This window comes from Mytilus californianus, unplaced genomic scaffold (assembly GCF_021869535.1).
Source record: "Mytilus californianus isolate M0D057914Y unplaced genomic scaffold, xbMytCali1.0.p SCAF_4, whole genome shotgun sequence".
Classification (NCBI taxonomy): Eukaryota; Metazoa; Mollusca; class Bivalvia; order Mytilida; family Mytilidae; genus Mytilus; species Mytilus californianus.
Genome location: NW_026262690.1, coordinates 45,364,088 through 45,380,209, shown reverse-complemented (window position 1 = coordinate 45,380,209; position 16,122 = coordinate 45,364,088). Strand labels below are relative to the sequence as shown.

General features: G+C 32.5%; 1 protein-coding gene across 5 annotated transcripts in view; it reads right to left on the bottom strand.

Moving 5' to 3' along the window:
* The window catches only part of LOC127738100 (zinc finger protein 410-like), a 36,870-nt gene that overhangs the window by 1,543 nt on the left and 19,205 nt on the right, over positions 1 to 16,122 (bottom strand). For 4 of the 5 annotated variants that reach the window (XM_052249208.1, XM_052249207.1, XM_052249210.1 and 1 more), the window contains one exon: positions 1,374 to 1,472. In XM_052249208.1, the coding sequence (XP_052105168.1) occupies positions 1,374 to 1,472 (99 nt within the window). Of the gene's footprint in view, positions 1 to 1,373; positions 1,535 to 16,122 lie in introns of all 5 variants that reach the window. The other variant, XR_007999939.1, reaches the window with a different exon arrangement.

Below are 16,122 nucleotides of genomic sequence, written 5' to 3'. Positions count from 1 at the left end.
ATGTCCATAGGATGCCATGCCCTCCTGGCATTATCACATTTTAATGTTCAGTGAACTTACAATCTTGGTCAAAATCCATTAAAAGTTCACATCATAATGAGCATGCTTTTAAATTTTAAGTCGATGTGAGCACAACTACATGGTCAAGTACCTTAAAATGAAACTTTAACCTGATACTGACATAAAACAGACAGACAGAGTGACTACCAGAGGGAGATACAGACAAGAAAACATAATGCCCCCTAATATCCTAGACTGGGCATACAAATACTAAACAATAACAAAGATCTGCCACAAAAAGTTGACATAACTTTCATCTTAAACATCATCAAAGATATTCAAATTTGCAGCCTTCTGAAAGACAGACAAATTTATATATAGCCTTTTATTATACTTACTACTCATTTGGTCTCTGGTTGAGAGTTGTCTAATTGGCAATCTTACCACATCATCTTATTTTTATAAATGATGCATATTGCTATATTCCCTTCAACAATGTGCTGCTTTTGTCAGGTCAGGATTAGTTTAAACATATTTTATTTGCTAAATATCAGCAAAATGGATGAGACACAAGTAAATCATACTTATGAAGTCTTCTCCATATTACAATACAAGTATATATACAATAATCACATTATGAGCATGCATGTAAAGCTAACAAATTCATTAAATATTATACGAACTATAAATAAAAAGAAAAAAAGAACAAGAAGAATGGAAAAGGAGGAAAAGAAAAAGAAGTAAATTATATTTTCTGTGATGTTGACTTAGGTTTGATGGTGATGATCATCCGTGCCGGTAGCAATAATATTTTATGAAGGTACTAGAAATCTGTTAGACCTTTTAATAAAATCTTGAACATGTTTGAAAATTAGGAGATTTTGTTCATTCGAAAGTTCAAGATCTCCGCAAGTTAATAGTTTAGTATCAATAATAAAGTTTTCAGTAAGCCAATTAAGATTGTTAAGCAAAATTTCTCTACATGTAGTGTATTTTGGGCAAACTAAAAGAAAATGATGAACATCCTCAATATCAGACCCACACTGACACGAAGGATCCAGTATAATGTTAGCTTTGAAAAGGTCAGAGGTCAGGATTAACATTACTACATGCAGAAAGCTACTATTTAAAACTTGTTTGTTCTCATCAGAAAAAGAAAGAAATGCTTGTACTAAATTTTACAATTCTTTAGTAGTGTTTAATAAGGTACATCTAATAAATTTTTCAACAGTGAAATTTTTAAATTTAGTTTCGATACTAGATTATCTTTATGAAGAAGAGGTAACAAAATGACAACAGAAAATGATTTTCCCCCATATCAAAATCAACATTTTCAAAATATTTCATGATGAATCAAATGATTTCTTTCTTACCTTCAACGACTAACAGTTCATTAGATATATTAGTGTTTTGTTCTGTGGTAACGGTTATCACTTGGTCAGTAACACTGTCTGGAAATACTACCTGATAATCTGTAACAAAACACAAATACTACCTGATAATCTGTAACAAAACAGAAATACTACCTGATAATCTGTAACAAAACACAAATACTACCTGATAAAAAACAGAAATACTACCTGATAAAAAACAGAAATACTACCTGAAAATCTGTAATAAAACAGAAATAATACCTGATAATCTGTAACAAAACACAAATACTACCTGATAATCTGTAACAAAACAGAAATACTACCTGATAATCTGTAACAAAACACAAATACTACCTGATAATCTGTAACAAAACAGAAATACTACCTGATAATCTGTAACAAAACACAAATACTACCTGATAAAAAAACAGAAATACTACCTGATAAAAAACATAAATACTGTAACAAAACAGAAATACTACCTGATAATCTGTAACAAAACAGAAATACTACCTGATAATCTGTAACAAAACAGAAATACTACCTGATAATCTGTAACAAAACAGAAATACTACCTGATAATCTGTAATAAAACACAAATACTACCTGATAATCTGTAACAAAACAGAAATACTACCTGATAATCTATAACAAAACAGAAATACTACATGATAATCTAAAAATACAGAAATACTACCTGATAATCTGTAACAAAACAGAAATATAATAAATTGTCAATAATTTTGTTTCAATGTCCAGAAATATAAATAAGCAAAATACGAGAATTCATATCAGTCAACATTGAACACCTTTTCAGATTTACATAACGGTACTCAAAAACACTAAAAAATGCACTTAAATCATATTGAATAAAACCAACAAAAGCACATATCATAAATATTGTCAGTTGTTCCAGTTTTCCTTATATGCTCTTTATGTTTAAGGATAAAAGGAAAGGTGTATGAGCTTTTTGTTGTATGACAGTTTAATGAATTAAATCTATCAACAATCATTTTGAAGTTTGAAATTCAATATCAGTCTTTGATCTTCTATTCAATTGAGAGTATTCTACTTTCTATTTTATGTGAAAATTTTTCATGTACAAAAACTATTTGCTTTAAAATTAACTAGCATTCTGAGAGTATTGCATGGCAATACATAGTCCCCTACCGGGTAAAAATTCATTATACTGGAACAAAATGCTAACTTGTTCTATAACTTGTCATGGTGTAAACAAAAAGAAAATATCAAGTCAATATCTTCAAGCATGACTAAAAACAGTGTGGAAAACTGATTATATGAGTGAATTTTTCAAGTCCAAGGACTTGAACTCTGCACAAAATTATCAGACCGAAACAAAAATTTGAACTTGATCTGTAACTTGTCATGATAAAACTATATACCAATTATCAATCAATATCTTCAAGCATGATGAAAAAAAAGTGTAGAAAACACTCTAACATTAAATATGATTAATAGTTCTCTAAAATTAGATATGATGTAATACAATGTATAATTAATAGTTCCAAATATTTTTTCTTTCATTTGTCACAAACTAATATAGATTTGTAACTTATCTATAAAATGTCAACAACTTTTATCTATACACAATGTAATGTAATGAAATATATACCTTAATAAAAATAGATTATTATCTTTCACTTCATAATTTTTTTTTATGTATATAGCATTCAGAAAATTAGTTTATACAAAATAAAAAACACTTCAAACAATTAACCAAAGAATGTCTTTAAAAAAATGAGTTATCTCTCTTTGTACAGAAATATGGTTTAATATACAAAATGTAGTACTCTAACATTAGATATGGACCATGATAACTCTGGACTAATTCATCAGACCGGAACAAAATTTAAACTTGATCTATAACTTGTCATGATAAAACTATATACCAAATATCAAATCAATATCTTCAAGCATGAAGAAAAAAAGTGTGGAAAGCTGATTTGCTGGACTGACAGATGGACAGACGCACGGAAAGACAGACGAACAGAGTGCAAACCTAAAGTCTCCTTCGACTTCGTCGGTAGGGGACTAAAAAAAATATATGGTATGAGTTTTTCTCATTGTTGAAGGCAGTATGGATTCCTATAATTGCTTACATCCACTTCATTTGAACTTTGGTGGATAGTTAGCAATCATACTACAACATCTCCTTATTTTTATTTTGACCTTTGTTTATTAAGGGAAATTGTCAAGTTCATTGTATATAATCCTGTCTGTCCAAAACCAGACATCAAAGTTTTAAACACCTTTTAAATGCATCTTGACAAGTTTTACTGTCGGCTGGTTGCTGTTTCATTGATGTCTATCCTTCTTTTATTTATAAAAATTAAAATTGACTATTTTGTTGTTGTTGTAAAAATGTGATGTTGTTGCTGACCAGTGTTCAAATTTAAAGAATCTTATCAACATTTAATTCCTTCATTTTTTGGATCATATTAAGTGGTAGTTTCATTGATGTCTATGGTGGTAGTTTCCATTTAGAAGACAAATCAGTTATACTTATAAATAAATTTATTTATATAAATGTCACATTAATATACAAAATGTATTACCAAATTCACAACAATCACAAGTTCACAACATTAGATCAACCACTACAGTTTAAACAATCAAAATGATAAATTGCAAATCAAGCACTAAAGTTACAAATATTTTTAGTATTAAGTCTATCTGTGGTAAAAACTAAGAAATTCTTCATGAACTGATTCCATTAAAAGTGGTAGTCTCTTTGGTATAAGTTGTCGTAGATCTTTGGGAACCTTCTGATTCAACTTGATACGAAGGTCTTTTGGCCCAGTCTGTTTCTTCTTGTTCAAGAATGTACGCAAATCTTGTACAGAGTTGGAACTGTGTCTAGTTGATCTCTTCTTGTTGTGTCTTCTGTATTTAGAGTTGCATGGTCTACTGGTTCTGGATGAGTAGTAGTCTTGTTGCTGAAGTTGTTCTGCTTGTCTTTGACCCAGTCTAGAGAACACACTGTCACTAGTCTGAGTATCTGTTGTAAAGGTTGATGTTCCAATCTCTTCCTTGATGTTTGTTTCCTGTTTAATGTTTTGTAGTATTGGCTTTACATCCATGGGTTCTTCTTTAACTGTTACTTGGTTAGAAGCAGTAGTATTGCTAACAGGTTCCTGTTTGATGTTTGTAGTAAAGTCCATGGGCTCTTCTTTGATGGCTTGTGAGACAGGACAATTACCAAAATGTAAGATAAGGAATTGACCAGTAGGTGCTGTTCTAGTATGGTAGGTGTGTTGTAGTCCCTCTGGTAGTGAGGTCAGATATTCATGGACAGAAGCTTGTACTGACTGGTAGTGTGACATCTTGACAAGGAGTGCTGATAGAAACTGTTTGATGCTTCTGCCTGTGGTACATGGGGTTTTTATCATAAAGTATTGTAAAAACAATCAATATGATTGGTTAATGAAATAAACATTGTTCACTTTCATTGATTTAAATTAATATCAAAATTACATTGATTGTCTTATAAATAAACACTGTTCACACTCAAAAATTTAATAAGCTTGGGTAATTTTTTGAAATTAATTATTGATAACACAAATCATTAGCTGTGATTTTTTTTAAACACACTCATTACTGGTAATTAGTAACCCAAGGTTGGAATTCTTAACATCATTTTATAGTCATTACCAAATGACTATTTTTTAAATATAAAATAAACATATTACATATTGAGCTTTCGTGTCTTTTTCTGAGCATCCCTTTCGGGCATGTTGCAAAAATACTCTTTTGTTTTAAAGATATTTTACCAAGTGTCATTATTATACAACAAAAATATCTAAAACTTGAAATTTAAAGAAGAAACTATAAAAAAAATTAAGTGTTGTAAAGTGTATTTAAAATTTTCAGAAAAAATCCATTTAAAATCAAGGACAAATAATTATACTGAATTTGATAGGACAATTTGTATATTTTTAAAATATTTTTCAAGAAAATAAGGCATGTGACCCCCTATTTTTATTTGATATTTCAGAAGTATGAATGAAAAGCAATTCTGTCATTGAATTGTAGCCAATTCTATCCTTTAATGTTTCCTCAATAAGGAAAAATTTCATTAATTTCAATGTATATTAATGAAAAAACAAGGTCTGTGACCCACAGTTTTTATATTGAAATTTGAAAGAACATAGACCCAGAAGTCTTTTTAACAGAAGTTTAAGAAAAATCTTTCGTCCAACATTTAGACATCCAAGCTACCTTAAATAATCAAAAATAATATTTAGTTGAAAAAAAATGTATCAGTATTTTAAAAAGTACCACAAGTTTCAAATTCAATCTCTAAAACTATATTTCTGAGTCTAAACACAGGAATTTTTATGTTTGTAGCAATACAAATAGTGCATTATGAATGAACATGTCCTGAGTCTTGATAAGAAATGCAAAATGTCTCACAATTTTTAACAATGATAAAACTTTTTTTCTTTTTTGATTTTGAAATACTTTTATTAAACTACTCTTGTAGATATGTGCTAAAATGAATACATAAAGAAGTCATATGAAGCTAAACACCAAATAACTAGAGGCTCTTAAGAGCCTGTGTCTTTCACCTGCATCTTCAACTATGACGACTTTTTAGTAAAAATCATCATTAAAGGGGAATAACTCTAATAAGATGTAACTCACAATTTCAGTCATGTTCATGCATTTGTAGATCTTATCCTGCTGATCATTTTTCTTTTTGTAAGTTTCTATTCATTTATTAAAGTTTTCAAGATAATAGGCAACAAGAATATGTCCATACCCCACTCACACTATCATTTTCTATGTTCAGTGGACCGTGAAATTGGGATCAAAACTCTAATTTGGCATAAAAATTAGAAAGATCATATCATAGGGAACATGTGTACTAAGTTTCAAGTTGTTTGGACTTCAACTTCATCAAAAACTACTTTGACCAAAAACTTTAACCTGAAGCGGGACAGACGGACGAACGAACAGACGAACGAATGTACGCACAGACTGAAAAACATAATGCCCCTCTACTATCGTAGGTAGGGCATAAAAATTGCAAACAAATGTTAAAAATAATAATTAAAGGGTAATAACTCCATTAATGGATCAACTGAAGATTTCCACAATTATGGCTTATTTGTGGATCTTGTTTTGCTGATCATTTGTGCCTTTTAAAGTTTCTATCTATCTATTACAGTTTTTAAGATTATAGGCAAACATGGGAAAAATCATCACTCAAGGGCAATAACTCCAATAGGGTGTCCACTAACAATTTCGGCACACTGACTTATTTGTCGGTCTTGTCTTCCTGATCATTTTTGCTTTTAAAGTTTCTATCTATCTAATATTGTTTTTAAGATATAAGACAAAAACACAAAAAAATGGTAAAAATCATCATTATAAGAGCAATAACTTTAATAAGGAGTCAACTGAAGATTTCGGCTATGTTTGACTTATTTGAAGATCTGGTATTGCTGATCTATTTGCAATTTAAAGTTTAGGTGTATCTATTATAATTTTGGAGATAATATGCAAAAATTTTTAAAAATGGTAAAATTCATTATTTAAGGGCGATAACTCCTATAAGAAGTTGTCTGACAGTTTGGACTTAAATATGGGTAGATCTAAACATTTTGAACATTTTTGCTCCTGTCAGATTTTCTCTATTTATAGCAGTTTTCAAAATAATAAGCAAAACTTGCATTTTACCACAGTGTTCTATTTTTAACCATGTCTGCCATCTTGGTTGGCAGGCATCGGACACATTTTTTAAACTAAATACCCCAATGATGGTTGTGGCCAAGTTTTGTTAAATTTGGCCCAATAGTTTCAGAGGAGAAGATTTTTGTAAAAGTTAACAGACAATGACAGTTGCCAAGCGATGTGAGCCTTGGCCTTTTAGGCCAAGTGAGATAACAAAGGAATGGTGTTGTGAAACACTCAAGATATATATGTGTATGATGTTAAAAAAATATTTCTGCAATGAAATGCAGGGTTATTTCCTTCAACAGTCAAATTCCAGGGAAATTCTTTTTCATCTCTTTCTAACATGAAACCAGATGTGAAGTACTATGTTCCACCTGTGTCGCTCACCTTGGTCTATGTGCATATTTACCAAAAACAAAAGACACTCTCCAACATTGTAGACGAGAAAAGAAATTCATGACAAAAAACTCTGTTTTGTTGATCTTGTAATGCTGATCATTTAGTCTGTTTAGTTTCTCTCTTTATTCTTTAGTTTTTGCTCAAAACACAAAAGCGTGTAAATAAAATCCTCATTTAAGGGCAATCACTCCTATAAAGAGCGACAGTCTACTAACTATATTGGCAAAATTTGACTTGTTAGTTGAGCTTGCCTTGCTGATCATTTTTGTCTATTATAATTTTTATCATATGAGTCAAAAATGCAAAAAAAATAGTAAAAATCGTCATTAAAGGGCAATAACTCCAATAAGGAGTTGTCGAAATATTTCCTCCATATTGTCTTAATTGTAGATCTTGTCTTGCTAATCATTTTTGCTTATTTAATTTTCTGTCTATCTTATAATTTTTAAGATATAAGGCAAAAACGCAAAAATTTGGTAATAAACTGTTAACACAGACATATGTCTCGCCTATTTGTTATTTTGATAATGCAAATGTTGAAATTAAAATAACAATACTTCAACATGTAAGTTATGCAAATATTCAAAGTCAATAAACCATGACTAAAGGTACAGGGCTAAACAATCTCTATGGAAATGAGATGTGCCAATGCTAATACAACTGCATACCAAATACCATTGACTTTTCATAAGTCATTCCCTTTAAAGAAACCTAAATACAAACATTAACTTGTAAACTAAGCAAAAGTTTCAAAGTCAATAGACCATGACTGAAGGGGTGGGGCCAAATAATCTCCATGGAAATGAGATATGCCAATGCTTATACAACTGCATACCAAATATCATTGACCTACCACTAGTGGTTCCCCATAAACTGACCTAATCACAAACTAATACATGAAAACTAAGCAAAAGTTTCAAAGTCAATAGACCATGACTGAAGGGGCGGGGCCAAATATACTTCATGGAAATGAGATGTGCCAATGCTTATAGACAGGTTTTTCCGATTATCTGCCTTAGTTTGTGACGCGACTCCTAGGCGTCGTCGTAGTACGATCGCCATTACAACCGTGAAAAAATATAGACAAGATATAGATCTATATGCCCTGACCACATATAATTAAATGTAAACACAAGAATGTGAAGTCGTACTTGACCTCGGCAAAATTATATGTGCTATAAATAATAAAGTAATTAGATAAGGATTCTAAGTGTATTGCAGGCCAGGTGTTGTGTCCTTAAAATATAACTGTATTTGATATGTTACACGCGGGACATAATAAATTTTATACGAATACTAATCCCAGGTTACATGTCGATTATAATCATTTGGTAATCATAATATTAATAATTATAGCGCATAAATAAATAAAAAATAAATAGTCAGAGATGATTTTTCATTTCCTATCGTTAATTATCCATTTTTAGATGGTGACGTTCCCTTGTCACCATCTTACGGTGTTTATATATCTCAACTTGTACGATTCGCTCGTGTATGTAACAATGTTTTAGATTTTAACGAGAGAAATTTATGTATTACTGAAAAATTATTACACCAGGGTTTTCGATATCACAAACTAGTCAAAACATTTACTAAATTTTATCATCGGTATAAGGACATCATTCTTAGATATAGCTCAACATGCAGACTTCTTATACGTTCAGGTATTACACATCCAATTTTTTATGGAAATATTCTTTATAAAGCACAAAAATGTCAGTATTCACCTCTGAAGCTAACAAAACCTTTAAATAGACTTATTAAGAAGGGATATAGTTACTATACTGTTGGCAGGTCATTAAAGATTGCATATTTTGGCGTAAATATTGATTCACTTATAGGGTCTTTGCATCGGCACTAAACACATTTATTTAAAAACCAGTTGTTGGCATGACACGGGTTATGTTCTTCTCATATATGTTATGATGGTATGATACTAAACCCCTAACGGGAAGGATTGTGCCTGATATTCATATGATGAAGACATAATCTTTCAATCAGTTTAATTGAAGTCTGGAGCTGGCATGTCAGTTAACTGCTAGTAGTCTGTTGTTATTTATGTATTATTGTCATTTTGTTTATTTTCCTTGGTTACATCTTCTGACATCAGACTTGGACTTCTCTTGAACTGAATTTTAATGTGCGTATTGTTATGCGTTTACTTTTCTACATTGGCTAGAGGTATAGGGGGAGGGTTGAGATCTCATAAACATGTTTAACCCCGCCGCATTTTTGCGCCTGTCCCAAGTCAGGAGCCTCTAGCCATTGTTAGTCTTGTATTATTTTTAATTTTTGTTTCTTGTGTACAATTTGGAGTTTAGTATGGCGTTCATTATCACTGAACTAGTATATATATTTGTTTAGGGGCCAGCTGAAGGATGCCTCCAGGTGCGGGAATTTCTCGCTGCATTGAAGACCTGTTAGTGACCTTCTGCTGTTGTCTGTTCTATGGTCGGGTTGTTGTCTCTTTGACACATTCCCCATTTCAATTCTCAATTTTATTGACCGGTCGAATGTGATATATCAGAAAAACCAGGGTGCAATTTTATCAAATCATAGAAATTTCTGTGGTCAGACCTATAATGAGACAGTCCTAAAATTTAACAATCCACTAATCAGATGGTCCTACAGAGACGAGAGTTTTGTGCTTTTTGCTTGATTCACGTATAATGCTCAAAATTGAGTGACATTTTCGTATTACTTTGGTGTCTGCATGAATAGCGCTATAGCTATCGATGCGTCGGGCCATATGTAGATATAACTTTGCGATTAGAATATTGGATTAAGAAGTTTTGAACTTTCACGGCCCATGTATTCCTATAGTTATTATGTGTTCGATTCCAATTTCTTTTGCAGAAAATTACTCGACATACAACTACTATAGTATGTATAGTATATAACATCATATGATCCAGCTCGTGCTTAATATAAATGAATGCCATTAAACCACGAAAGACTCCAACATGTAAATTCAAAGTGATGATTAGTTATGTTTTAGAAACGTCATTTAGTGTTTTGCCAACTCCCCTCCCAACAACTTCAAAACCGAGGTCTCGTAGATGTTCATCCTTAATCCGTATTAGACTCTTATATAAGTCCCCGATGTATATAATACAGTGAAATACAGTATTACAATATAACATTAGGGGTGTATATCGGACCGTCGGACTACTGAACTGTCTGGATTTCGGGTTGTCGGATTATAGCTATGCTTTCGTAGGTTCTAGTAAACTATTCGATTACCAAGAGTTAGACCTTTGAAAAATCCTTTCTAATGTATAAAATTTTAGAATTCATGCACAGAAAAATCTACTGAGGAAAGTTCAAATCAACAGAAGTAACTGTATATGTCTTATAAAGAAAATAAAGTGAATATATACTATAAGCACACAGACCTACATATATATATAACCTTTAAGTTTTTCAGCAAGAACTGCACACAGGAATAAAATATTTTACAAGCCTTACTTTTCGAAATATTAAAGCGCCGTCCCAAATAACAAAATATCAAACTAAGTGTTAAGCTCATCAGTACGATCGAGCAACAGCTGATCTGCAATATTGTAGTTGAAAATTAAATTGTGTAGTAATTCCACTAAAGTAAAGAAAACTTAGTAACATAAGTATACAATAAGGCGTCACTGTCATTCATAATATTTCTTAAACGGCTGACGAGGTCCCCCACCCTTTCATTTAATTTTGAACTCCTTACTCCTCTGTATTTTTGTCTGAGTTAATATTGTCGGAATGTCTGTCCATTTTGCAGCATAAAGATACCATAGAAGTCAAGAATGAAAAAAGTTCGTCTCTTCACACTTGGTTGATTTGTTTGCAATTATAACTACATGTAGCCTCGAGGTAGGTTTCATTGTTATTAGCTTCATTTATGGTTAATCCATACCAAATACCATTGACTTTTCATAAGTCATTCCCTTTAAAGAAACCTAAATACAAACATTAACTTGTAAACTAAGCAAAAGTTTCAAAGTCAATAGACCATGACTGAAGGGGTGGGGCCAAATAATCTCCATGGAAATGAGATATGCCAATGCTTATACAACTGCATACCAAATATCATTGACCTACCACTAGTGGTTCCCCATAAACTGACCTAATCACAAACTAATACATGAAAACTAAGCAAAAGTTTCAAAGTCAATAGACCATGACTGAAGGGGTGGGGCCAAATAATCTCCATGGAAATGAGATATGCCAATGCTTATACAACTGCATACCAAATATCATTGACCTACCACTAGTGGTTCCCCATAAACTGACCTAATCACAAACTAATACATGAAAACTAAGCAAAAGTTTCAAAGTCAATAGACCATGACTGAAGGGGTGGGGCCAAATATACTTCATGGAAATGAGATGTGCCAATGCTTATAGACAGGTTTTTCCGATTATCTGCCTTAGTTTGTGACGCGACTCCTAGGCGTCGTCGTAGTACGATCGCCATTACAACCGTGAAAAAATATAGACAAGATATAGATCTATATGCCCTGACCACATATAATTAAATGTAAACACAAGAATGTGAAGTCGTACTTGACCTCGGCAAAATTATATGTGCTATAAATAATAAAGTAATTAGATAAGGATTCTAAGTGTATTGCAGGCCAGGTGTTGTGTCCTTAAAATATAACTGTATTTGATATGTTACACACGGGACATAATAAATTTTATACGAATACTAATCCCAGGTTACATGTCGATTATAATCATTTGGTAATCATAATATTAATAATTATAGCGCATACATAAATAAAAAATAAATAGTCAGAGATGATTTTTCATTTCCTATCGTTAATTATCCATTTTTAGATGGTGACGTTCCCTTGTCACCATCTTACGGTGTTTATATATCTCAACTTGTACGATTCGCTCGTGTATGTAACAATGTTTTAGATTTTAACGAGAGAAATTTATGTATTACTGAAAAATTATTACACCAGGGTTTTCGATATCACAAACTAGTCAAAACATTTACTAAATTTTATCATCGGTATAAGGACATCATTCTTAGATATAGCTCAACATGCAGACTTCTTATACGTTCAGGTATTACACATCCAATTTTTTATGGAAATATTCTTTATAAAGCACAAAAATGTCAGTATTCACCTCTGAAGCTAACAAAACCTTTAAATAGACTTATTAAGAAGGGATATAGTTACTATACTGTTGTCAGGTCATTAAAGATTGCATATTTTGGCGTAAATATTGATTCACTTATAGGGTCTTTGCATTGGCACTAAACACATTTATTTAAAAACCAGTTGTTGGCATGACACGGGTTATGTTCTTCTCATATATGTTATGATGGTATGATACTAAACCCCTAACGGGAAGGATTGTGCCTGATATTCATATGATGAAGACATAATCTTTCAATCAGTTTAATTGAAGTCTGGAGCTGGCATGTCAGTTAACTGCTAGTAGTCTGTTGTTATTTATGTATTATTGTCATTTTGTTTATTTTCTTTGGTTACATCTTCTGACATCAGACTTGGACTTCTCTTGAACTGAATTTTAATGTGCGTATTGTTATGCGTTTACTTTTCTACATTGGCTAGAGGTATAGGGGGAGGGTTGAGATCTCATAAACATGTTTAACCCCGCCGCATTTTTGCGCCTGTCCCAAGTCAGGAGCCTCTAGCCTTTGTTAGTCTTGTATTATTTTTAATTTTTGTTTCTTGTGTAGAATTTGGAGTTTAGTATGGCGTTCATTATCACTGAACTAGTATATATATTTGTTTAGGGGCCAGCTGAAGGACGCCTCCAGGTGCGGGAATTTCTAGCTGCATTGAAGACCTGTTAGTGACCTTCTGCTGTTGTCTGTTCTATGGTCGGGTTGTTGTCTCTTTGACACATTCCCCATTTCCATTCTCAATTTTATTGACCGGTCGAATGTGATATATCAGAAAAACCAGGGTGCAATTTTATCAAATCATAGAAATTTCTGTGGTCAGACCTATAATGAGACAGTCCTAAAATTTAACAATCCACTAATCAGATGGTCCTACAGAGACGAGAGTTTTGTGCTTTTTGCTTGATTCACGTATAATGCTCAAAATTGAGTGACATTTTCGTATTACTTTGGTGTCTGCATGAATAGCGCTATAGCTATCGATGCGTCGGGCCATATGTAGATATAACTTTGCGATTAGAATATTGGCTTAAGAAGTTTTGAACTTTCACGGCCCATGTATTCCTATAGTTATTATGTGTTCGATTCCAATTTCTTTTGCAGAAAATTACTCGACATACAACTACTATAGTATGTATAGTATATAACATCATATGATCCAGCTCGTGCTTAATATAAATGAATGCCATTAAACCACGAAAGACTCCAACATGTAAATTCAAAGTGATGATTAGTTATGTTTTAGAAACGTCATTTAGTGTTTTGCCAACTCCCCTCCCAACAACTTCAAAACCGAGGTCTCGTAGATGTTCATCCTTAATCCGTATTAGACTCTTATATAAGTCCCCGATGTATATAATACAGTGAAATACAGTATTACAATATAACATTAGGGGTGTATATCGGACCGTTGGACTACTGAACTGTCTGGATTTCGGGTTGTCGGATTATAGCTACGCTTTCGTAGGTTCTAGTAAACTATTCGATTACCAAGAGTTAGACCTTTGAAAAATCCTTTCTCATGTATAAAATTTTAGAATTCATGCACAGAAAAATCTACTGAGGAAAGTTCAAATCAACAGAAGTAACTGTATATGTCTTATAAAGAAAATAAAGTGAATATATACTATAAGCACACAGACCTACATATATATATAACCTTTAAGTTTTTCAGCAAGAACTGCACACAGGAATAAAATATTTTACAAGCCTTACTTTTCGAAATATTAAAGCGCCGTCCCAAATAACAAAATATCAAACTAAGTGTTAAGCTCATCAGTACGATCGAGCAACAGCTGATCTGCAATATCGTAGTTGAAAATTAAATTGTGTAGTAATTCCACTAAAGTAAAGAAAACTTAGTAACATAAGTATACAATAAGGCGTCACTGTCATTCATAATATTTCTTAAACGGCTGACAAGGTCCCCCACCCTTTCATTTAATTTTGAACTCCTTACTCCTCTGTATTTTTGTCTGAGTTAATATTGTCGGAATGTCTGTCCATTTTGCAGCATAAAGATACTATAGAAGTCATGAATGAAAAAAGTTCGTCTCTTTACACTGGGTTGATTTGTTTGCAATTATAACTACATGTAGCCTCGAGGTAGGTTTCATTGTTATTAGCTTCATTTATGGTTAATCCAGACATTTCACCGCTTCCACTACAAAAGTTTGGGGGCACGCGCCCTCCCCCCTTTTTTTCAAAATCCTGGATCCTCATCTGATGTCGCGGTGGATCTTCTATACAAAAAGAGGCAGATGCACTGTAGTCATCGGATTAAATTTTATAGATTAATTTAAGTTTTTAACAGTCGTTTTACAACGTGTAAACATTCATTAACGTCGGCCAGTGTTATTTAATTTCATAACAAGTTTTATTTAAAAAAAAAAAACCGATTGCGTGCAGTGGCGCATCATCCAAAAACAAAATGTCCGGACCATACAAAAACCTGTTTATGCAAATTTTTTTTTATGTTTATACGGCTTTGATCCACTCAGGTTTGTTGGCTCGTCTAAAGGCATAACAGAAGACGTATATGGAATCAAACGAGGGCAGTCATTGTGCAACTCGTTGTGTAATTCGCATATTGATTTTTTCCACACCTGAAGTTTTTTACGATTATTTGTACAACTATTAACTGCACAAGAAATGCTTCCATGTTTTTTATAACTTTCGGCAGCATCCATAGTAAAATAAATCAGAAAATGAAAGAAATACAAATGTAAACAGAAAATCGATAATGTTTTGATCAATACACGTGCGTTATTTTTCACGGTTGTAATGGCGGATCGGTCACGTGAGAGGTTAATGGATGCGCCCATGTTTTCTAGGTCAATTACAGATAAACCCGTCTATACAATCGACCTTCAAGACGTATTTGTAGAACTTGTCTTGCTGATCAGTTTTGCAATTTAAAGTTTCTTCTATCTATATATTAGTTTTCAAGATAATAGGCAAAAATGAAAAAAATGGTAAAATTTGTCATTTAAGGGCAATAACTCCTGTAAGAAGTTGTCTGACAGTTTTGATGTATATGTACAATTGGTAGAGCTTTCTGAACATTAGCTATGTCAGATTTTCTCTAATTATAAGGGTTTTCAAAATAATATACAAATCTTGCATTTTACCTGTATGTTCTATTGTTAGCCATGTCAGCCATCTTGGTTGGCAGGCGGGGTCATCAGACACATTTTTTAAATAAGATACCCCAATGATGATTGTGGCTAAGTTTGGCCAAGTAGAGTCAGTGGAGAAGATTTTTGTAAAAGTTAACAGACTACGACAGACGCCAAGTGATGAGAAAAGCTCACGTGGCCCTTTGAGCCAGGTGAGCTAAATAAGACTACACGGTATGAGTTCTTCTTTGTTGAAGACTGAACGTTTGCCTTTAATGGCTTACATACACTTCATTTGAACTTTTGATAGTTGTCTCATTGGCAATCATACCACATCTCCTTATTTTGACCTTTGTTTAAAGGCAATGGTAAAATTCAT